This window comes from Synchiropus splendidus, chromosome 13 (assembly GCF_027744825.2).
Source record: "Synchiropus splendidus isolate RoL2022-P1 chromosome 13, RoL_Sspl_1.0, whole genome shotgun sequence".
In the NCBI taxonomy this organism is placed as follows: domain Eukaryota; kingdom Metazoa; phylum Chordata; class Actinopteri; order Syngnathiformes; family Callionymidae; genus Synchiropus; species Synchiropus splendidus.
In genome coordinates this window covers 6,857,501-6,881,582 of record NC_071346.1, presented here as the reverse complement: position 1 = coordinate 6,881,582, position 24,082 = coordinate 6,857,501, and the positions used below count along the sequence as shown (strand labels likewise).

Here is a 24,082-nt window from a genome sequence, read left to right as displayed (position 1 = left end):
ATGATTTTTAAAACACACCCAACCAGTAGGTGGCAGTAACGGTCCGATTTGAAGTATCAAGTTACAGCGCTTACTGAATGAACACTTCCGGTTTCACCTCGCTCCTCCGCTGGTGTTATAACGACGGCGGGAAATTATTCGCAACTTTTCGAAGGGATAAACCTCCACAGATAATCGAAGGTATCAACCCGGACTGTTATTCTCTGTGACGGACTGATGGATGTTTGGATGTGAGTGAGCCAACGGGACAGCAGAAGCAGACCGCCGCCACCATGGCTGTGAACCAGCTCGCAGCGCAGGCCGTTAGCAAACCCTCTTCAGGAAAACATGGAAACAATCTGCCGCTGTGGGGCAACGAGAAGACGATGAACCTCAACCCCATGATTCTCACCAACGTTCTCTCATCGCCCTATTTCAAAGTCCAGCTGTATGAACTGAAGACCTACCACGAAGTCGTGGACGAGATCTACTTCAAGGTACCGTTAGCAAATGCTAAACCGCATGCTAGTCACTTTCGGCTCGTTGTTGGTTACACAATAATAAAACACAGCCAGTAATATCGAGAAAGTTTTAAAACACGTTATGCTTACTTTCTATTCTGTAGCACCAATGTTTTCAACTGTTTTAAATTTAAGGTAGAATACCCGTGTTTGGTCTTATAATAATTTGTAAGTGGCTTATTTTTAACTCATTTAAACATGTTATTCTTTGAACCGCGTCTATCACCAATGTTGTTATTCCTCCAGTTAAGAAAGAAATATTTGCACGTTTTATAGAAACGGCAACTGTATCGAAGCAAATCGTATGTTGAATTTCAGTGAAGTTCACTTCCGGTGATGGGAATGAACTTCTTATCAGCATCAGATGTACTGTTAAATTCATCGTGATAACTCCATCAACAATATTTTGTTGGTGACCTCAAATAATTAATACAATATGTAGATTGAAATGTTTAATTTAATCCTTGAATTACTGGCTATTTTTAACCGTCACATCCTCATCGGCAGGTGACTCATGTGGAGCCGTGGGAGAAAGGAAGCAGAAAAACTGCAGGCCAGACTGGAATGTGTGGAGGGGTAAGTGAGAAGTACGTGCTTTTTATTTTCCCCCCCAAATCTACTCCCCTCTTCTCTCCCTGTAGAGCTTTAGATGAGCTTAGACAGACTTAATTCCCTGCTCTTAACCACTTGCGTTGGATCAGCTTAGACACTGTTATTGTTATGAGCATTTATCGAGCATGTATGATAGGTTGCTTCCTTGTCTCTGATAGGTACGTGGAGTCGGCACTGGCGGCATTGTATCCACAGCTTTCTGTCTTCTGTACAAACTGTTTACCCTCAAGCTGACTCGCAAACAGGTCATGGGCTTGATCACTCACATTGACTCCCCCTACATCCGAGCCCTCGGCTTCATGTACATACGGTAAGCTTCCATTTATTTGTTTGAAATTTTTGCTGCTATTACATGTCAGTTTTTTTCCTTGTTTAAGTCACTTGAATAAAATGGATAGCCACAGCTTGTACACTTATAAATCAGGTTCATAATAACCAATAATAATTTCATTTTCTATTTTTTTTGTCCATCCCAGATACACACAGCCTCCGACAGATCTAATCGATTGGTATGACGACTTCTTGGATGATGAGGAGGTATGTCACTGCGGGTAATATGTTATTGTTTTCTCTCCCTCTCTCTTGCAAACACAGTGAGACCACACCCATATACACACATCACTTGTCAGCTCTCGCCTGTGATGCTCAGGGCTGATTTTTCACCTTTGCCTTCATTTGGCTTAATTCTCCACAACGTTTCCTCCAAAGCAAAATAGTTGGTCAACATTCTCTCTGTGGACTTGCTGAGTTGGTTTATGGTAAGTACGACATGCAGTGCTGCGTAAATCTCAGGTGCTCTGTGTCACCGAAGGCATGTTCTCCGCTAGTCCTGACAATTGACACTTCTGCTTCACATGCAGTCATCCACGGCTACCATTACAATACGTGTCCAGATCTACAGACGGGCCTTTCTTTCTGTTCTGATGCATTTCACTGCTGACTGAATTGATCACCTCTAATCCGACTCACTTGGTTAATTTCCCTGTTTTTTCCTTTAGATGGCCAATGAGCAGCAGGTGAATTGGAAATTGTATCTCAGCACTGTTGGTTTGCGTGTGTGAGTGCAAAGCAACTGTTTATTACCATTTAAACTTTACTGGTGTAGACTTGTCCACCTGTCTCGGTCTTACTGTGTCGTCCACTTATCTTTATTGGATTTGAAAGCTGCTATGTGTTGTTCTATTAAAACATGTATATAAATAGAAGAGAAAAGGACAAAAAAAGTTGCTATTTTATAGAAAATTCATGTTATGCACATTAAATACATTTAAAAAATGAACAATTGGACCATCGCAGTGGTTAAGTTCTACAGTATTTTGTTATGGATATTTGGAAAATGAATTCACTCGACATTAAGCTAGATGAACAGAGGTGAAGCTTCAGTTTTTGGTCATCACAAGTTGCTTTAAATTAAGACAAGCAGATGGTAAAGTAGTTGTGCGCGCTAACTGGTTGTCGTTTTGCTCCCCCGCTTGCCTGCAGGAGCTCGACGTGAAGGCCGGTGGCGGCTGTGTCATGACCATCGGAGAGATGCTGCGCTCCTTCTTGACCAAGCTGGAGTGGTTCTCCACGCTCTTCCCTCGAATCCCAGTGCCGGTGCAGAAGAGCATCGACCAACAGATGAAGGCCAGACCTCGGAAGGTTGCACAGCGGGAAGCCGTGGAAGAAGAGGAGGAAGAGGAAGCTCCTTCCGCGGAGACGGGAAGACAGTCGGATCGGCGGCGCTCCAGGTGAGGGCGCTGATCAACTCCAACCACTCATTCTACGAGTTCCAGAATGCACTGCAACAATTACTGCTACGATCACTAGTGTTGAGTAGATGAATGGTCATGAAACTGTGTGCTAAATTTCCGGAGACCACTAGATGGCGCTCTTAGATTAGAAAGGATATGAGGTTTCATTGAATGAGCACAAACATTTCACAGCGTCATCTGGTGGTCTCTGAAAAACAGGACCACTGCCCGTCACAATTGACACGTCTGCGTTGGTTGACCGTTGACCGACTCCATGTTTTGTCAGGAGCCCCAGACGGACGCCGAGCCCCAGACGCTCTCCTAAAAGGTCGAGAAGCAGAAGCCACCACAGAGACAGAGAGCGGGAGCGGGACCGCCACGGGCCCAGCTTCGACCGAGAACTGGAGAGGGAGCGAGACAGGCAGAAGAAGGAGAGGGACGGCAGGGACCGGGACCGAGACAGGGGGGAAAGGGACAGGCGGCGGTCGCGCAGTGCGGACAGGAACCAGGAGAGACGAGAGCGAAGGCGGAGTCGCAGTGCCAGCCGGGAGAAACGGAGCGAGCGGCGAGACAGGGAGCGAGAGGGTGCCGACGACAGGAGCAAGAGGAAAGAGCGAGACCATCACAAAGATCGAGGCAACGAACGGGAGCGGTCCCGGGATAAGAAGAGCAGGGGGGAGGCCGACGAGCGGCGACACAAAGACGACAGGGACAGACACAGAGACGAGAAGAAGGGGAAGAGGTCGAGCAGAAGTCGGAGCAAGGAGAGGAGGCACAAGGGTGGAGGGGAGGAGAAGAGCAGGAAGAGAGAGTGCAGTCACAGCAGAGAGAGGGAGCGAGAGCGCTGTCACAAGCGCAGTCGCAGCAAAGACAGAGGGCATCATCAGAAAGAGTCCAGTAATGATCAGGGCAAACATGACCGACGAAGGAGTCCCAGTGTTTAATATTTCAACATTTCTCCTGCTGCGTCACCGGGCCCCGAGGGACGGGACTCTGGCGAGGTCTAGTGTGGAACCAGATCTGAAATATTGCTGTTCTGTTTTTTTTGTTTCCTGCCTTTGTCACTCCCCCTGTAGACCTCTAGTGTTCACTTGAAATTGGAGAAGTGGAATAAAAGGCTTTTTTTTTTTTTTTTTTACATTTCTTTTTCGTCCCCTGAGAGTCTGGGTTTGTACAGAAAGTGGAGATGTTTACTCACAGTTCAGGACACTTGTGTCGTTGATACAAATGCTGTCATATTGTTCATTTTAGAAAGTACCGGGTTCCACAGCGCCAGCCGTCGCCTTCAGATCACCCTTTTTAATTCTCCGAAGGACAAAGTACAGAAAGATGATTTTTTTACCAGTCCTGCTTGTGGGTTATCACTTATGCTTTGTTGCGTTTTGATTCTTTTTTTTTCTTTTTTTAATAAAACTTTTATGGAAAAAACTCATTCTCTTGTGTCCGAGACAGTTATTAATGTTCACTTGAAAGTTTACTTTATTTTGGACATTTGGGTTTGAAAATACTTAAATACACATTTAGAAACCACAAAGAAATGCACAGATATATTAGCTTTCAAGATGACTAGCATTTAAATAAAATGAAGCTCGATACCAAAAGTTTAACTACAAAGTATTCAGTTGTTTACAATCTCAAGAAGTGAAATCCTGCAAGTGATGTTGGCTACACAGGTGAACGGAGAAGTGGTGTGATCAAACCCACTGGTGTGAGTTTATAGAACTCTGCAGACAATCACAGTGAAATGAAGACGTTGTGTTAAGGTTGCTGTTGTTATAGAGAAAACTCAAGCCCCGTCTGAATGCACACAGGCTCGGACTGAGGTCCGCTCAGGTCCCCGCTCCCGGCCGACACTGAGAAACAGTAGGTGGATCCCGGACTGAGCTGGCTCAGAATGATGCTTCCTCCGTAAACTGTCATTTCCTGAGCTTTAGTGGAGCTGCCCTGCTTCCTGATGACCAGGGTGTGAGGGGACGCTGCTTCATCATCAGACCACTTGAGGACGACACCTGTCGCCGATGTCTGTATGACCTCCAGCTCAGGGGCTGTCAGACCTGCCCAGCAGAAGCCACACTTATTACATGGACTTCACTGAAAAATGTAAACATCAACTCACCATATTTGGACATCAGCCCAGTTAGATCTCTTCTTCGACGCGCCAGTATTCCAACTATAAAGCAGAAAGATTCCATTAACTTGTGTTTCTGAGTTCAGAACTTCAGTTTAAGACTCACCAAATGTCACGGCGGTTCCATCACTTTCTCCGGCGGCGTTGCTGGCGGTGACCACCACGTTTGTGGCGTTGATATCGGACAGGGAGCAGGACAGGCCTTCAGTGACGCACAGTTGGGAACTGCCGGAGATGTTCCCGTTGTAAACAGTGTAACTGGTGGCGAAGACTGATGCGTTCCAGGACACCGTGGCAAAGCTACTGTTGCCGCTATACTCCACGTTCACTGGTGCGCATGGAGCTGAGGAGCAGAGATGAGTGGATCATATATATATATATATATATATATATATATATATATGTAGCTTAAAGTAATACCCACAACAATCACTCCTTCAAAAACACTTAAATATTGTTTTTGTCAAAACAACACGGACGCCCCAGATGAGTGGTATACCTGTCGTCCCATTGAGAGCAGCAGACAGGTCGCTGGTTGCAGAGCCACTCCTGCTCCGCAGAGCGGCAGAATAGTCGGACCCACATGGCAGAGGAATCTCGAAGAAAGACGCGTTGGTCCAGTAGGATGAGATCTCAAACTGGGCCTGGCTGTCTCCCAGCAAAGTGCCAGTAGCCTCCACCAGATATTGTGTGTCCCTGCATTCCACCCGGGTCCAGCTGAACCGTAACACCTGGACTTCCTGCTGCACGGGCAGCAGCTCCACTTCGATATCCGCAGGAGGACACGGTGCTGAGGGAGAAGACAGTGAGAAGAGGAGCCCTGAGTTTAAGTTAGAGTCGACATACCTGCTCCGCTTAGAACCGGGTCACTGAAGGAGCTGTTGCACGTCCCGTCTGAGGCTTGGACTGAGAAGTTGTACACGGTCCCACAGTCCAGACCCTCAAAAGTGCAGTTTGGAGTTGAGCTTTCACAGTATAAAGCTGCTCCATCGTCCGTCTGAGCACAGCCATAGTAGTGCACTGCGTTGTCTCTGGCACTCCATGACATCACAGCAGACTGGTTGGCACAGTTGAACAGGACAGCCAGGTCTTCAGGCTGGCATGGACCTGACGGGTCAGCACAGAGGAGTTAGACACTGAGGATCACCCAGGTCAAGTGGACACGCACCTGTGTAGAAGGAGATGCTCTGGCTGGCGGCGCTGGTGCAGTTCTCGTGACTGGCGGTCAAGGACACGGAGTAGTGCTGGTCACAGTGAAGGCCAGTCACAGTGCAGTTATTGCAGGTGGAGTTGCAGGAGTGTGTGTGTCCATCCACTCCCATCACTTCAACATGGTAGGTCTGGGCCACAGCAGAGGTGGACCAGGACACCACGGCGCTCTGGTCCTCACAGGACAGGTCCACCTGGACTCCACTGGGTGGGCAGGGCTCTGCAGGAAGAGTCAGATGTTTCAGGTGGAGGTGACTCTGAGGTGGCGGAGTAAACAGGAGCAGGAGGAGGTACCCATGCTGATCCTGTACGGAGGACTCCTCATGCTGCTGCACTGGTCAGAGTCCGCCGCCACCATGACGGTGTAATGCTTGCCGCACTCCGCTCCACGCATGAAGCAGCTGGTGCCAGTGTTGTTGCAGGTCAAGAAGGTGTGGTCGCTGGACTCTGCTGTAGCTGTGTAGACTGTGTCTCCATCGCCTCCGTCCATCAGATGCCAGACCACCAGTATGGAGGAGTTGTGGCACTGAGGCACGGCTGTGATGCTGGAGAGCGAGCATGGCGCTGGAAGAGACAGAATCAGACTCAGGTTTATTGCCAAGGTCAGCGAGAATCCCACCAACTAGGAAAGTGCTTTGGAACAACATGCAATAATGAAAACATTTCAATAATAATAACAATAATAATAACAATAACAAATTAATAATATATTCTATTTTATTATTATTATTATTACTATAATTATTATTATTATTAGTAGTAATAATAATAATGAAATGAAAAATGTAGTTTTTTCAAAATACTTAATACGCGTTAGACTACAATGAAAGCATTCGGACAGCAGGTGGCAGTAATGTCACGCAATTTCATTAACTCAATGAAGGTAAACGCGAAGAAGAGGCAGCAGCGACGCTCGTTCTGATGAACGCAATACCCTTCAAAACGTAGGTAAATCCACTTTATTGTTGCAAAAGTCACATGAAATCTGATTTATTTCAGCAATTCGATTATAATGTATTTTTCGTAAAGGCAGTTGCTCTGTGTTGTGCTTGTTTTAGAAGCCAGTTCATCAAAACAAACAACAGCACTATAGTTTTTTTTAATTGAAATATATTCATCTGTTTTGTAGTTGTTGTCTTTATAAACGACCTAACAGGGTCCTAATACATAACCTCTGCCAGTCACAACAATGATACTGTGTTCTGTCCAGTTCAAATTCCACCCTTTGATGGACTCACCTGTCTCCAAGCTGATGGAGCTGCTGGCTGGACTATGGCACTTGCTGTTAGTGGCCACGACAGTGAAGTTGTAAGAGACACCACATGCCAAGTTCTCCACCTCACAGGTGGTGTTGGCGGAGGTGGTACAGTTAATGACGCTGTGGTCTCCACCGACTGCTGACACGGTGTAACTATCGGCTCCATCCGCAGCGTCCCATGAGATCCAGGCGGAGTTGGTGACGCAGTCCAGGCTGCCGTTGATATTCTGGGGCGTACAGGGAGCTGGAGAGGAGATAGCAGGCTTAGGGGTGTGGTGTTGTGATGAGGCTCGTGAGTGTGTCCTACCTGACGTGACGCTGTTGGTCTGGCTACAGCTGTGGCAGTCTCCTCTGTGGGAGGTGACTTTAACATGGTAGGTGCTCCCACATGTCAGGTTACCGACAGAACACTCGGTTCGAGTGGTGTTATGAGACTCGATGACTCCGCCGTTGTAGCCCATCACTGAGACCAGGAAGTACTCTGCGTCTCTGATGGTCTCCCATGAAACGCTCATGGTGTTGGAGCTACAGTCCAGATCTGTGGTCACGTTGTGAGGTGAGCAAGGAGCTGGAATTGTCAGAGGGAGACATTTAGTTGAGTGAGGAGGTGGAGCCACATGAACATCCCAGACCTGATGTGAATGTGGCCGCCTGGCTGGGGAGACTTGAGCAGGTGTCGTCCATGGCCACTGCCTGCACGCGGTACACCTGTCCACATGTGAGGTTGTCCAGGCGACAGTAGTGGTCAGTGGTGGCCAGGCAGGAGATGTTGACATCCTGACTGGAGGCAGTGACCGAGTACTGCACTGCACCTCGACTGGGATTCCAGGTCACCAGCGCGGTGTTGTTGGAGCAATCCATCGCTACGGAAACATTCGTAGGCGCACACGGTGCTGTGGCAGGGTTCATACAACAACAAACCAGTTCATGAGATGTTTGCTAGTCTCCAGCCCTCAAGTGCGATGTATATAACCAAACACTCACCGGACTGGTGGCGTATTGCACCAGAGGTGACGTTACACTGCTGGTTAGAAGCTGTGACCGACACAGAGAAGTTGTGTCCACAGGTCAGACCCTCCACACTGCACCGGTCTGAGTCAGACATGCACGTTTCTGTGATGCCAGTGTCCGTGTTCAGTGTTGCCATGTAGCTGTCGGTGCCGTTACTGGCCTGCCAGGTTACCATGATGTCCGACATGCAGTACTGCACAGTAGAGACCCTCTCTGGCAAACAGGGCCCTGAAATACAGACACTTTATAGTCGAACTCATAGTTCTGCAGACAGCAGAGTGAGCCACTCACATGTGAGCACAGAGGCCGACGCGCTCGTGGTGCCGGGGCAGTGCTGGCTCTGAGATGTGACCGTGAGGTTGTACATCTGCCCACATTGGAACTCAGAGAAGTGAGCAGTGGTGCCGTTGGTGGTGAGTCCCAGCGTTGTGTTCTGGTTTGTCGCCGTGACCAAATATGCTGAGGCAGCGCTGGAATTCCAATTCAGAGCCACGACTTTCATGTCGCAGTCCACGGAAGCAACAAGATTCTGTGACGAACAGGGAGCTGCAAAAAAAGAGTTTATATACTGGTTTTTTGTCAAAGCCAAACACACTTTAATTTAAACATTAAATAAGCAAACCACTAAAATCGAATTCTAGGGTTTCCCACAGCACCACAACACCAACTACTCAAGGATTTGACTACCCCCCCGGCCACCACTAAAAAAGACATGAATTTAATAATATATAACTGGCTTGGGGTGTCTCACACATCCGCAATTCAACCCCAAAATAAAACTGACAGAACAGCCAGTGGCATTACCAACACAACAGGATGCAACAGAGCGCAAGCTTGACAAATGCTGTGCCTTCTTCTTCGTCATTTGTAAGAGTAATACGAATACAGCGCCACTTACAGGACCGGAACTACATTGTTTACAACTTCTCTCAGTGACTTTTTGAGGTAGTGGCTCATACCCATGTGAATGACTGAGCTGTTACTGGGTGGACTGGTGCAGTTCTCATCCTCAGCTCTGACCACTACAGTGTACTGGTCCCCGCAGTGCAGGTCGTCCCAGCTGCAGGAGGTGGAGTTGGTGACGCACTGGTGCACATGTCCATCCAGTCCAGTAGCTTCAACGTTGTACATCTGTGCACCGTCGCTCGAGCCCCAGGTGACCGAGCCAGTGTTGACCTCACACTGCACGTAGGTCATGACGTTGGTGGGTGCACATGGACCTGAAAACAGAGCCGTGACAGTGACGCGAAGAGCGCCATGGTTGTGTGATGACAATGACGCTCACCAGCTTTGACGACGTAGGGGCTGCTCTCGAGGCTGTTGCACACACTGCCTTCCCCTTCGACAGTGATGTTGTAGCTTTGTCCGCATGGCAGGGCGGCCGACACCGTGGCCTGTGTCGTGTTGTAGAACGCCACGAAACCCAGATTTCCTCTGGCCCTGATGAAGTAGTTCTCGACTCCACTTGCTGGCTGCCAGGAGATCTGGATGTCTTCACTTTGGCAAGCAGCCTGAGCTGATACATTCGCAGGTGGGCAGGGTTCTGAGGCCAAAAGAATGGGTGTCAGTTACTATAGGTCTTTGTCCAAATCAAAGGTTTGGGATTTACCTGTTTGGAGGATCACAGTGGAACTTTCTCGGCTGTGGCAGCCCTGACTTTGTGCTGTGACAGTGACGTTGTACGTCTCTCCACAGCTCAGGCCGCTGAACTGGCAGTACGAACCCAGTGAGTCGCAGATCTGCACGTCCCCTCCTGGTGTCTGGACCGCTGTTGCCGTGTACAATTCAACCTCCGACTTCTGCTCCCAGGAGACGAGAGCGGTGCTGGAGCCACACTGAAAATCTACGGCCACACTCTGAGGAGGACATGGACCTGCGGGGAGTGAAGGTCATGAGGTGACTTGATGCTACTGGAGACAGTTCTCCCAACTCACGTGTGGTGAGGTTGGTCTGCAGCGGGACCGTCAGGCTGCACTGCTGGTTGCTGACGGTGAGACTGAGGTTGTGGTTCTCTCCGCAGCTTAAACCGGTGATGTTGCAGCTGTTCTGTTGGGTCACACACAGAGCCTGCGCGCTTGTGCTGGTGGTGAGAGAGAAGTTGGCGGCGCCATCCGTGGCGTTCCAGGAAACAACTGCATCACTATCCGAGTGGCAGTCAACATCCACATCAATGTGAGTGGGTACACAGGGAGCTGGAAGAGTAGAAACAAAAGTACAATTGCAGGATTAGATAATCCAAGAAAAAAATGTGCATATATATATATATATATATATATATATATATATATATATATACACACTCACTCACTTCATTTTTTTGTAATAAATGATATAATATATAAATAGACACTTAATTTTATTTATAGAAGTAGTATTGAAACAAAATATATATAAATAATATATACATAAAATGTATATTATTATATTATTCATTATTATTATTTTATAAAAATAATAATAAATAAAAATTGAGTGTAGTGATATATATAGATAGTTTAAAATAATACTAATATAATAATATAAGTAATATATATTATACATTTTTAATTGTAATATTATTTTTATGAATAAAAATTGCGTGTAGTGAAATAGACAGAAGATGGCAGTAACGGTACAGCGTTCCTTTAACATACGTGTGAAAGATGTGAAGAAATGAATCAAGGAGAAAACGGTAAATTGCATTAAAGTATATTGCTGTGACTCGATTGTGTTTCAGGAAAGCAAAATGTCTGTTTTCTGCCTGTTATAACTGGTGCTAGTCGTGCGACCCGACAACACAGAAGAGCGGCTGTATTACAGTGAGATAAAGCATCATTTGAAATGTGTTCACCAGTTTCCTGACAGATAAAAAGATAACCTCAGTAGCCCAGGTGATAATGGAAATGATCCGCATCAGAGTATCTTAAGTGATGAAACATGTCAAGAGCTTTATGCGGTAGATAATAGTTTACCTGTTACCAGTGTGGCGACAGTGCTGTCAGAGCTGTTGTGGTGCTGACCCCTGGCTTTGACCCTGACAGCGTACTCCTCACCACACTTCAGCCCGTTCACTTCGCAGCTGGTTTCTGAGTCGTCGGCCACACAGGTAGTGCACTCCCCATTTGGTCCATCAAAGTAGGCGACGTAGCCGACAGCGTGGTTGCTCAGCTCCCAGGACACGCTTGCCGTCTGGCTTTCACATGCCATATCCACCACAACATTGGCTGGAGGGCAGGGCTCTGAAGAGCAAGCACACTTGTGTCAGCCAACCTGACATTGTGGAAGTGATACACGTGATTTTATGACTGGACTGACCAGTGGTGAGTTGGTGAGGGTCAGATGAAGAGGTGTTGTTGCAGGCGCCACTGTGGGTCTTCACTGTAATGTTGTACATCTGACCACACTGCAGTCCAGTCAGAAGGCAGCTTGTGGAGGTGCTGTTGCAGGTTGAGGTCAGACCCTGCATTGTAACTGCCTCGACTACGTAGGCTCTTGCACCATTTGTAGCACTCCATTGCACTCGGGCGTGGCTCGTATTGTAACCCACAAAGAGGTCACTGGGTGGGCAAGGTTCTGGATTACAAAAAAAAAAGATATATATGGTTTTATATGAAATTCTTATACAAATATTTTCAAGACATTAAAAGAGCCATATGAGTTTAAATAAGGTGATATAAAAACTTGAATATAGCCACCATCGTGATTAATTGTTAAAGGTATATATATATATATATATATATATATATATATATATATATATATAGTTTGATAGATAGATGGATTAATTGTTGTATATATTGTTCATCCACACACTTACCTGAACTGAACTGTGCCATTTGTCCAGTGCTGTTGCACGTTTGTCCCACCGACTTCACAGTCACGTTGTAGTCTTCCCCACATGGTAGAGAGTTCAGCTGGCAGTTGGTGCTGTGGCTGCTGTGGCAGTAAGAAGTGTGGCCCGATGACGAGACGATCTCACTGAAGTAAGAGTCGGCGCCGACCGCAGGCTGCCAGGAAACAGTCGCAGAGTTCGTCTCGCAGTCGATCACCGTTGCAATAGCGGTTGGTGGGCAAGGTCCTGTCAGAAGTGGAATCAGATTTTTCACCACAAAATACATGGTAGTATAAATAAATATGTGGAAAATTGTTTTTAAAAATGGACTATACCGGTGGTGACTGAGGTGGCTGCGCTGTTGGAGCTGTTGTATTCCTGACCCAGAGCTTGGACCCAGACGTCATACTCTTTCCCACACGTCAGACCAGAAGCAACGCAGCTGCTTTCTGTGTCAGCAGCGCTGCACAGAGTTATGTAGCCATTTTGGTCGTCAAAGTAGGCGACGTAACCCACAGCCTGTGGACTCTGCTCCCAGGACGCATTTGCACTGATGTCTTCACCACACACCAAGCTGGCCTGGACATTTGAAGGTGGACAGGGTTCTGGAAACAAAAGCAAAGCATGAAAGACAAGCCACACCTGTGGAGGGTGATGAATCTATGATCGCACCTGTCGTGACCTGCGTGCTGTCTGAGGTCGCGCTGTCACAAACCAGGTCGTGGGCCGTGACCGTGATGTTGTAGCTCTGGCCGCAGCTGAGACCAGACAGGGAGCATCTGGTGGCGGTGGTGTTGCATTTCATGTCCAGGCCCAGGTACGTCGATGAATAGACACTGTAGTAGTCTGCACCGCTTGATGCAGACCATGTCGCGTATGACTGGCTCACGTTGTAGTGGACGGACAGATTCATGGGTGGACAGGGTCCTGGAGGAACAGAGCAATACAGGAACAATAAAGTCTCTTATAGGTCGAACATATGTTTGGAAGTAGCACGCAGGAAAACGAAAAACTACAAATGCTACTCTCTATTGTGATCATTGTGATTATATAAATAAAAATCTAATTCTATTAATAACTTTTCACACCTTGGACCAGACCAGTGCATGATGGTTGTCCTTTGCCTTTATTTATTTGCTTTAAATGAGTTCATTGTGACTGAATAAAACTCTTTTCATTCTGTTATATACTAATATTTTTAATCTAAATATCTTGTTTTTTTTTGTTCTTTATTGTCTTAATTTTATCTCCTTTTCTCGAACACAATATTGACATATTTTATTAAATTAAATATAAACAAGTGAGGACTCTTTCGGTGTACGAGACCACATATTTATTTGAATTTAATTCCATTCCGCTGATGACTCACCTGTGATCAGACTGACTGGTGTGCTGGCAGGACCTGGACACCCAGTACTAATGGCTTCCACTGAAACGGTGTACTCTTGTCCACACATCAGGTTCTCCAGAGGACAGGATGTGCCCATCGCACTGCAAGAGACGTTGTGCCCGTACATGGAGGTGGCCTGGACTCTGTAGGAGGAGGCGGCAGCAGCAGAGCTCCAGCTCACCAGAGCCTCACGTGAGGTACAGTTCATTGAAGTGGACACATCAGTGGGGGGGCACGGACCTGTGCACGGGAGGTTAGACCAAGATGTATTGAGTAAGATAACTTGTGTAGTCAATGTTTGAGGCAGGAGGTTGCGTACCAGTCTGTTTCTGCACGGTGCTCATCTCACTCATGCATACGTTGGAGTGTGCCATGACAGTGAAGGTGTACAGCTCATCACAGCTCAAGTTTGGAAAGGCACAGAAGTTTTCTGTCGTGGAGCAGGTGGAGTTGACCCCGGTAGCAGAAGCAGCGGTGACGCTGTAGTTCTGGCTTTTACTCATCTGCTTCCACGTCACGGTTAAGGTGTTGCTGCTGCAGTTCTGCTCCACAGTGGTGTTCTCAGGTTTGCACGGAGCTGACGGGTCAAATCAGAGTCAAGTTTGAAGTGTTGCCACAAAGTATGGGGAGGTAAACACGTGAACTCACCCGTCTGAACCTTGTAGTCGGAGCCTGCTATGAGGTCACAGTTAATGGACGACGACGTGACGGCCACTTCATAGACGCGACCGCACTGCAAGTCCTGGATGAGGCACGAGTTGGAGCTGGTGCTGCAGGAGGTTCTGTTTCCGTCGCCGCCGATGGCCCAGGCGGTGTAGCTGTCAGTGCCAGGAGTCTGTGTCCAGCTCACATTCATGACGTTGGTTTCACAGTCTAATACTGCGTCAATGTCATCGGGAAGACACGGAGCTGTGGGGAGAAGGAGTGTTTTAGATCAGTGTTGTGTTCATCATATGCACCGTACTTGTTTATCCTGCCTTGTGGGAACCAACTCTTGTCAATTTGACAATGAATACTTCAAAATAACTGGGTCATTACAATTGGATTTAAGTTCTCCTGGTTAAGGTTAGTCATTTGTTTTGGATGGTGAGAAGCTGGGGAAAGCATCATGTCAATGAGAAACCTCACAATGTCCCCACAGGCATCGCGACACAAACGTTTGTGGGTGAGTGAGCCTCACCAGATTCAAACTGAATATCCATGTGCTTGGTGCTGTTGCAACTTTCTGTAGACGCCAGTAGTGTGGCGGAGTACAGGCGACCACAGTGGAGTTTCACAGAGCAGGAGGAGTCGTTGGATGTGCAGGATGCCACGTGACCATGCTCTCCTGACACCTGGACCGTGTAGAAACCGGCTCCCAAGCTCTCCACCCATGAGAAGTTACCTCTGTTAGTCCCACAATCCACCCTCGCGGTGAAGTTAGTCGGCTGGCAGGGAGCTGATGACACAATGAAATGATGAAAATTCGTGCATAAAACATGTGTTCACAGAGAAATTACAGCTATTGTTACAATGACTCTTACCTGTGGTCAATATTAAGGGTGAGCTGTAGTGAGTACTGCCGTATCCATTGTCTGTTGCCAGTTTGAAGGAGTATCTTTGCCCACAAATGAGGTCGGTCATAGTATAGGAAGTGTTTGTGGTGGTGTTTTCATATGGAGGCAGTATCCCACCGATGATCTCCGTTTTAATAACGTAGGAGACCCCTGACCCTTGGCTGGGGTCCCACTGAAGAGTCACCGTATCTGTGTCGCAGTTGAACTCTCCGGTCAGGTTGGAGGTCGCACAGACCGCTGGCGATGGTCGACATGAACCTGGTTATTCCGTATATTTAAGACTTAAAGACTGACCTGTATTATCCACACACCTGTTGTCACTTCCACGCCGGCGCTGGGCTCACTCCGGCAGCCTCGGTCCACCGTCACCACTGTCACGTTGTAGGTTTCCCCGGAGCGAAGCTCAGAGATTTGGCAGCCAGTCAGGTTTGAGCTGCAGGTGTACGAGTGTCCGTCAGCTGCGGTGGCTGTCGCTATGTAGGAGTCAGCTCCAGGGACATTGGCCCAAGACACAGTCACCTCATTGCATGTCTGATTCACAGAGACATTTTTGGGGGGGCATTGACCTGTGGAAACAGGATAGTGACTGAATAAGGTCATGACTTCCCTCTAGTTCTGGATATGTTTGAAGGTTTTTACCTGCTTGAAAGCTGTAGGCGGCGCTAGGGCTTCCTGTGCAGGAGTCAGAGTAGGGGGTGATGGAGATGTTGTATGTTTCGCCACAGAGGATGTTTGAGATCTGACAGCTGGTGGCGTTTGTGTGGCAGTGGTGCGTGTGTCCGTCCTCGCTGGTGGCTACAGCTTGGTACAGCACATCACTGGGGTTTCCCTCCCATGTTACCAAGGCGGAGTGATTGGAGCAGGTGAGTGTCGCGTTGACCTTTTGCGGGGAACATGGCACTGTTGGGTGAAACAGAATGGGGTTTAAGATTTAAATCCTGCAGCTGAGATTCGACGTCGTACCTGTTTTCAAGGTTTCGGCGCTGCTCAGGGGGCTGTTGCACTGTGGGCCCAGCGCCTGGACGGTGATGTTGAGATCCAGGCCACATGGCAGATTGTGTATAAGGCAGTTGGGGTTTGCTGTGTTGACAAAACTGGAATATCCTTGCCCTGATAGCTCGGTCACATAGCCGATCCCTCCGCTGTTGTTGGTCCAGCTCAGCTCAACTGTGTTGTTTCCACAGTCATACTGCTTCATTGTGATCAAAGGAGGGCAGGGAGCTGCGATCGAGAGCAACGTCAGCCAGTGAAGGACTCGCCTTTGTCATGTGACAGACACTCACTTGTGGTGATGACGCCGCTCTCTCCTGGTGCGCTGTCACACTGGTCCCCATGTGCCGTGATGGTGACTGTGTAGTTCTCAGCACACAGAAGGCCTGTCAGGTTGCACGAGGCTGCAGGTGAGTGGCAGGAGGCGCTGTGTCCTGTCGTCCCTGTTGCATTGACTGTGTAACCTGTGGCGTCGGCCACTGGCAGCCATGACACCGTGGAGACGTCCGTCCCACAGATCAGGCTGGTGCTCTGGATAGACGGCGAGCAAGGTGCTGGAAGACAGCAGCTAGGTCAGCTGTGATCACGACAGGGTCTTGTTTAAGGTAGTGGTGGAGTTTATTACGATTCATTAATTACAACATTATTACAATTGAATTAAATTAAATTAAATATTTTCAAGACATAAAAAAGAGCTTTAGTTTAAATAAGGTGATATAAAAACTTGAATATAGCCACCATCCTGATTTATTGTGCTGTCGTCAAACTGATGCTAAATGTATTTAAATGTATGTATGGCTCCATCATTTGATTCAGTAATATACCAAATTCATTCCAATTGAAAAATGTGGCGTCTAGTGTCAAATATTCTGATACTATTAAACTGCGATTAATTGAGATTAATAATTCACAAATTCTCTCATTTTTTAATCGAATCCTACCCCGAGTTTAAAGTAAAGCTCACCTGTCATCAGGACAGCTGTGGTGCCCACGGAGCTGTTGCACAGAGTATCTTCCGCCCGAATAGTCAGGTTGTACATTGTCCCGCATTGTAGTTGATGGAGCTGACATGAGGTGGAGTTACTCCGACAGGACGTCTGCTGCTGAGACCCGTGCTCTTGAGCAATGACGTTGTGTATTACACCAGGGGCGGCGGCCTCCCAAGACACCGTCGCTGTGTTGGACCCACACTGGAGGACGGCGGTCACATTTGTGGAGTCGCACGGTCCTGGATGAAGCAGAATATACTGGGTCAGACCATTGGTTTATCATAGTTAAAAGAATAGCGGAACATAACATACTCGTAGTCATTACGACTTGTGTGGGAGCACTGGTGCAGCGGCCGTCCTGAGACGTCACTGAGACGTTGTACCGAGTGGCACACTGAAGACCCGTGAAGGAGCAGGTGAGGTTTGCTGAGCTGCAGGTGTCGGTGACACCGTTCGGTCCTGTTAGCGTCGCTGTGTAGGACATGGCTCCAACTGAGGAGTTCCAGGAGGCATGAAGAGAGTCTGAGGCACAGTTGGTCAGAGCTTGTACGGCCTGCGGAGGGCAAGGTGCTGGAGAGGAGGAGGAGTACATGACAAAAAGGAATCGTCTCAGGAAACTTGTGTTGAACTGCTCAAATGAATACCTGTTTGTACTGTTTCATAAGTGCCGTTGGAAAAACCACAGCCTCCAGAGGGAGCCGTCAGAGACACATTGTAGGTCTGGCCACACTGCAGCCCGCTTATAACGCAACTGGAGCTGTGGGAGCGGCATGTGAGTTGTTCTCCTGCCGCCGACACGGCAGTGGCCATGAGGTTCGACGATCCAGAGTCTGAACTGTTCCAGCTGACTGTCAGGTTGTTGCTTTCACAGCACAGCGAGGTGTTCATGGTCACGTGAGTACAGGGGACTGGCAAACACAATGACAGACCTAAGATCAATATATTTATATAAAACTTCATATATTGTTTTATATTTATTTCTCCTTAAGAAAGATTGTAATTCTTAATTATTGCTCTTAAATATATAATGTAAGACATATATACAATATTCATAATTATATTTTATCAAAAATGAATAACTACAACTAAAAAAATATTATTTATTTTATTTCATTATTATTTGTTTCCAAGAATCTTTAACAGAAGATTACTCTTTCTTCCATAAACACATGTGGTTGACCTACTTGGTTCTTGTCTGAAGCTGGCACTGTAGGTGCTGAGACAGCGGCCATCGGTCGCCGACACAACAATGTCGTATGCTAGTCCACATTGCAGGCCAGTCAGGGTGCAGTTGGGACTGGAGCTGTTGCAGCTGAGTGTATGTCCCACACTGGTGGCTTGTACTGAGTAACTTTGTGCATTTAAACTTGGAGCCCAAGACACGTCGGCAGTGCGGGAAGCACAGTGCACCTGACTGCTCACGTTCACTGGAGCACATGGTTCTGGAAAAGTAAACACACATGACACAAATGTTAGTTAAACTGAAAGAAAGAGTATTTGTAACGGTGAAGTGGCAGTTACCAGTGTAGAGGGAGATGGTGTCGCTCTGTGGCCCGGTGCAGTCGTTGTCTGCTCCCACCACAGTGACGTTATAGACATCCCCACAGTGGAGACCAGAGAAACTGCAGGAGGTCTGGTTCGTGGTGCACTGAGAGCTGTGGCCTGAACTGCTGACTGCTTCAGCTACGTAATACATGGAATGATTGCTGGCTGCCCACCACACAGGAACAGACTGAGGAGCACATTTGTACTCCGCTCTGACCTCAGTTGGCGGACATGGATCTGAAGAAATCAGGACAGAAGTTTGGCACACGTGTCGGTTTTCATTCTAAATCTATAACAATGATAAATGTGTCTCACATGTTCGCACATTGACCTCTGGGCTGGGAAGACTTTGGCAAGCCCCGGTGATGGAGGTGACCTTTACCGTGTAGAGGCTCCCACAGTCCAGACCTCCGATAGTGCAGTGAGTGCTGGTGGAGTTACAGTGCATCAGCCCGGCCGCTCCTGACACGACGGTGGCCGTGTAGTTGTCAGCAGGAGCAGAGATGTTCCAGGAGAGAGTCAGGTCTCCTGAATTACACTCCATACTGGTCTGAACATTCTCTGGACCACACGGCACTGAAAGAGAAAACATGAATGTGACTATAAATTCTCATGCTTGTTAGTGTCTCTCTGTTTCTGAGAAATAAAAAAAATGTGCCTTGAATTTAGAGCGTTACCTGAGTCCATGCTGATGGTTTGTGAGTTGGACTGGCACTTCCCGTCGTCGTATTTGACACTGACATTATATCTCCGGCCGCATGGCAGAGAATTGATCAAACAACTGTTGGCTGTGTTGCTGGTGCAGTTGAGTGTCGCCCCCGTCTGGTCCTCTATGACTGCTGTGTAGTTGCCTGTAGCCTGGTGGTCCTGCCAGATGATCTGGGCGTTGTTTTGCTCGCAATCTCTGATGGCCTGGATACTGCTTGGCCCACAGGACGCTGGGAGGAAAATAAGAGGTTGTCAGTGATACAGCACGCAGTGATGCAGATCCCTGTCCTACCTGTTGAGAAGGAAATTGGATGACTCTCCGTGCTGTTGCAGAAGAAGTTACTCCCCATGACTGTGCTGGTGTAGTTCTGTCCGCATCTCAAGCCCTCCATCCGGCAGTTGGTGTCCATCCCTTGGCAGCTGTATATATTTCCATCAAGGTCTTGAGAGACGGCGGTGTACATCACCGAGCCGTAGCTGGTCGTCCAGTTCACGACAGCAGAGTCTTGGCTGCAGTCCGCTGTGATTGACACATTGGCTGGAGTGCAGGGGACTGGACAGATCAGGCGCAAGGTTTAGTACAACACGAGTCTGATGCTGGACAAAGATCAAGCTCTTACTTGTGTGGGCTATATGTCCCAGAAGTCTATGGGTGGAGCAGTTATCGTTGGAGGCGGTGATCCACACGCTCAGGTGCTCTCCACAGGGGATGCCGCTGACCGTACAGTTGGTGCTGCTGGTGCTGCAGTTGTAGGTGTCCCCCAAGTTACCCTGTAATTCCACCAAGTAGTATTGGGCGCCTACAGCCGGGTCCCAGGTCGTGACCAGCTTTTCCGGGCTGCAGTCGTCCGAGGTCTTGATGTTTGTTGGCAGACAAGGAGCTGGCGGAAGGAGAAGACGACTTTAACTTTTCCAGTTTCTTCAGCTGTGGCTGCGGAGTACTCACAGGTGCGGATGAACTCGGGCTGGCTGATTTCACTGTTGCACCCGGTGCTGACCGCGTACACGTCGTACTTGTAGAACTGACCGCACTCGGTGCTTGTGAAGTAGCAACTGGTGCCTATGGTCCTGCACTCGACCACGACGCCATTGTTGTCGGTGGCTGTGGCCACGTAGTAGAAGGTGTTGTTGGTGGGCTCCCAGCTGAAGATGATAACGTTGGAGGAGCACTCGTGATACGCCTGAGGATTATTCGGAGCACAAGGAACTGCAGGAAAAACAGAAGAAACCTTTGATCTGAATGAAGAACTGTTGTAGTATCTGTTTTAGTTTCTACTTCAGATGAGTATATTACCATAATAAAAAAAAAAAATAAACAAAAATAAAAAAAATAAAAATATATAGTTTGTTTACGTGTAAGTAGATTAAATATGGTTGTTCACTTGAATGGGCCCCAGGTCCATTTGTTCAGGACAAGGTGGGTACAGAGATCAAAATGGTTAAGAACCCATGGTTTAATTCATATCTTAGATATGCTTCTGAAAGCTTTGGACCACGACGACTTTTCTCATGCTAATCTTCTGCAAAGTTTATAACAGAAACATTCAAACTTCACCTCCCTGCAGTACTGCCTCATGGCCAGATGGGGGGGTTGATGTGTTAGCTTTTAGATGACAGTATAATTCAAATATTGTCATGTTTTTTTTTCTGAGTTTGAGTCATTAGCCTTGCCAAAAAAAATCCCTTGTGCAGTAGCCTGAATGTGCGTGAAAAGAGTCGATGACACAATGGGATAAACCATGACATTTCCCATGGGTATGGCCCCTGAATGGCTCGTGTTGTATGCAGGATAACATAAAGCAGGTGGGTGAGGCGGCACATGGTGAACACGATGTCAAAGAAATGAGATATGTTCGCAGCCTTTACGTGCGATCTGACGCCACTCACCCGTCTCAAACGTTGTGGAGATGTTGGAGCCGCTCTCACAGTCATCAGAGATGGCCGTCACAGTCACTGTGTACACCTCACCACAGCTCAGCGAGGACACCTGGCAGCTGCTGGTGCTTGAGTTGCAGTGACGTTCGGTACCGCTGCTGTCCACTGCGACCGCCCGGTACGTGTTGGCCCCAAACACCAAGTCCCAGCTGACGGTCGCCCGGCCAGTGGTGCAGCTGTAGTCCGCTGACACAGTTGTCACCGGGTTGATCGCTGAGGAAGCCAATGAAAAGCATTGTTTCCAGTGATTTATCCATAAAGTTGCCTGATCTGTTTCAAGATGATACTCACTGGAGGTTGTTACTGAATCATTTAAAGCCTCCCCTGGCACCAAGAACATGTTCATTGATGATACGCCCACCGTGTATGTGGAGCAGGGCTCCAGATCACTGATGTCCATGAAGGTGTCATCGGTACTGCTGATGACCGACGGGTTGCTGGGGTTGTCAACGTCAGTCACCTTAACTTGATAAAGCAGGACACTGTCTACTGGAGTCCATGAGACCCGAGCCGTGCTCCTTGCAGTCATCACTGCATTCACAGTAGATGGCGGCTCGACCACTAGAGGTGGAAACAGATTTATATTTTGTTGACCCTCGGTCTCTATTGCTACTCAGTAATCCAGCTGCTAACACACACATCTAGATCAAGGTGTCTCGCTGCACTTACGTGTCAGGATGGTCCTAATACTGCTGCTCTGTCCCCGGCCAGCTGAGTTTGAGGAGTAAAGAGAGCAGCTGTATGTCGTGGAGGGCGACAGGTTGTCCACTTGTGTTTGCAGTGTTGTGAACGTCTGGTTGTAACTCCACGCTGGAGTGGTGAATAACTTCTCTATCTCTAAGATGTAGCTGTCCGCTCCGGTCTCTTCCGTCCACTCGAACCGTATGGACGTGCTTGAGATGGCCTCCGCCAACGTGAACTGAGACGCGGCCGGGACTGTTGCGGACAGAAGCAGCATTTTCAGTGTCACCGAAAACCTCTGAATTACGAGTCGCCAGCTGCTCTTTTACCTGTCATTGATGTTGTGGTGTCGGAGCACACTTCAACGTAGAACCTGAAGACCTTTAGAGTGATCTCATACAGGTGTCCCGGTCGCAGGCCTACGACCAGCCTCTGTGTGCTGGTGGCCGCCTGCATGACCACCACTGAGGCGATGCTCGTGGAGTTGACAACTTGCAAGTCCAGCATGTAAACTGAGGCGCCGGCATCACTTGTCCACTCCACGTATAGTGTGGACGCCGATGGGGAAGTCACTGACACAATACTACATCCTGGAAGTACATTTTTTTTGTACAAAAAAAATATTTATTCAAAATAGAATCAATGATCGATTCTAGATAGATCAGTTGTAAGAAAGTCTATAAGTTTACCCAACTTAAAATAGCATTACAAACCCTACAACTGTCCACTATAGTTACTTCCACGACTTCTCAATAATACGACTGCGTCTGATGCCTTTATTACTGCTGCCACTTTAACCTCCGGTTTCCAACTCTCACCTGTACTACAGCAGTTACCACACTATCACTTTTACCACTGCATGTCCTGCACTTAATACTTGTTTAGCTTTTGTCCCTGGAAATATTTTTTAATTTTTTCAGAAAGTCCAAATCAATTGATAAACTATTGAACTAAGGAGCAAACCGCTTAACATGACCAGTTTAAAATAGCGATTAATGGCTACTATCGCCCTCTAGTGGTTGATGCAATAAGCAACGCGATTCATCTGACTTATACTGTAATTCCCTGTTCTATAAATAGCTTTTTTTATTGAGTAACTCAATCAATCAATAATAATAACAATAATAATAATGGTTCATGTACATAGCAATTTTTAGAACACTGTTCTTTAAACAGTCTTCTTTAGACAGTCAATAATAGAAAAGAATGTTTCACCTGATGCCCAACTCTGTTGCACCTATAAGAAAGAAGGACAGTTACATACATTATATATAATTATTTAATTCCATAAAAGTAAAATTCCAAATGTGAAAAAAAAAAAATCAGGAACTACTTAAATACGAAGGTAATATAAACACAACAAACTAGGCTTATAATATGAATATATATCTGAGTCAAACATCAACATTACAGGATTAAGTAAGGAATAAATCTATAAAAAAATAAAAAAATAAATAAAGCAGGTGAATAAATGAATAATAAAGAGACATTACCTGAGTAATAGAAAGAATGAACGCCGTGTAAAAAGTCCACATTTTTATCCAAAGTAATGCTCAGTGTGTTACGTCCATTCGCGATTATGGCAAACTGTTGCGGATCTGGAATCTTCCCAGGCTGACTTCTATAGATCAACCTCATGGGAACCAATCAGGATGTCCTAAATGAGGACATGCCTGTGGGCTCTCAGTCATCATGAGAAGGAAACAGAGTATGTTGATTGTTTGGAGGCGGAGGTGGGGACACTCTCGGCCTCCATCCTCATATTCCCAATTCCTCTTCTCTTACAAAACGCTTTCATAAAAACATGCACTTATTGATTTAGATCTTGCATCAGCTCTTCTGTTTGTGCTGTAGGAAGTATAACATTCTTTATTGAACCAAATATGCAGGTACATTATTTCGATTTCCTCTTACACAAACAGGATTTTCTTGCTGTAACTTAATATGAACTCTTTTGTATGAAATTCCAACTGACCGAAAACAGTTTCTATTCAGTATTCTTCCTGGTTTGGTTGAAATAGAAGTA

At 47.1% G+C, this 24,082-nt stretch overlaps 2 protein-coding genes across 8 annotated transcripts in view; both read left to right on the top strand.

Moving 5' to 3' along the window:
• The first annotated feature begins 77 nt into the window (after positions 1–77).
• On the top strand, positions 78–4,257 carry prpf38b (pre-mRNA processing factor 38B). Of its 2 annotated transcripts, XM_053883011.1 has the most exons (7): positions 78–476; positions 1,008–1,076; positions 1,271–1,422; positions 1,589–1,649; positions 2,111–2,128; positions 2,595–2,842; positions 3,132–4,257. In XM_053883011.1, exons 1-7 carry the CDS (start codon positions 273–275, stop codon positions 3,787–3,789), a joined length of 1,410 nt encoding a protein of 469 aa, XP_053738986.1. In that variant the 5' UTR covers positions 78–272; the 3' UTR covers positions 3,790–4,257. The 2 variants fall into 2 exon arrangements, with proteins under 2 accessions (XP_053738986.1, XP_053738987.1); XM_053883012.1 differs by lacking the exon at positions 2,111–2,128 and having other exon boundaries at positions 3,132–4,255.
• Positions 4,258–7,099: 2,842 nt separating this feature from the next.
• The window catches only part of LOC128769200 (G-protein-signaling modulator 2-like), a 43,035-nt gene continuing 26,052 nt past the window's right edge, over positions 7,100–24,082 (top strand). For 4 of the 6 annotated variants that reach the window (XM_053882636.1, XM_053882639.1, XM_053882641.1 and 1 more), the window contains exons 1-5: positions 7,100–7,126; positions 10,147–10,177; positions 10,261–10,347; positions 10,472–10,623; positions 13,723–13,849. The gene's annotated coding sequence lies outside the window, so the exon portion shown is untranslated. Of the gene's footprint in view, positions 7,127–10,146; positions 10,348–10,373; positions 10,391–10,471; positions 10,624–13,722; positions 13,850–24,082 lie in introns of those variants that run through there. The other 2 variants (XM_053882638.1, XM_053882640.1) reach the window with 2 other exon arrangements.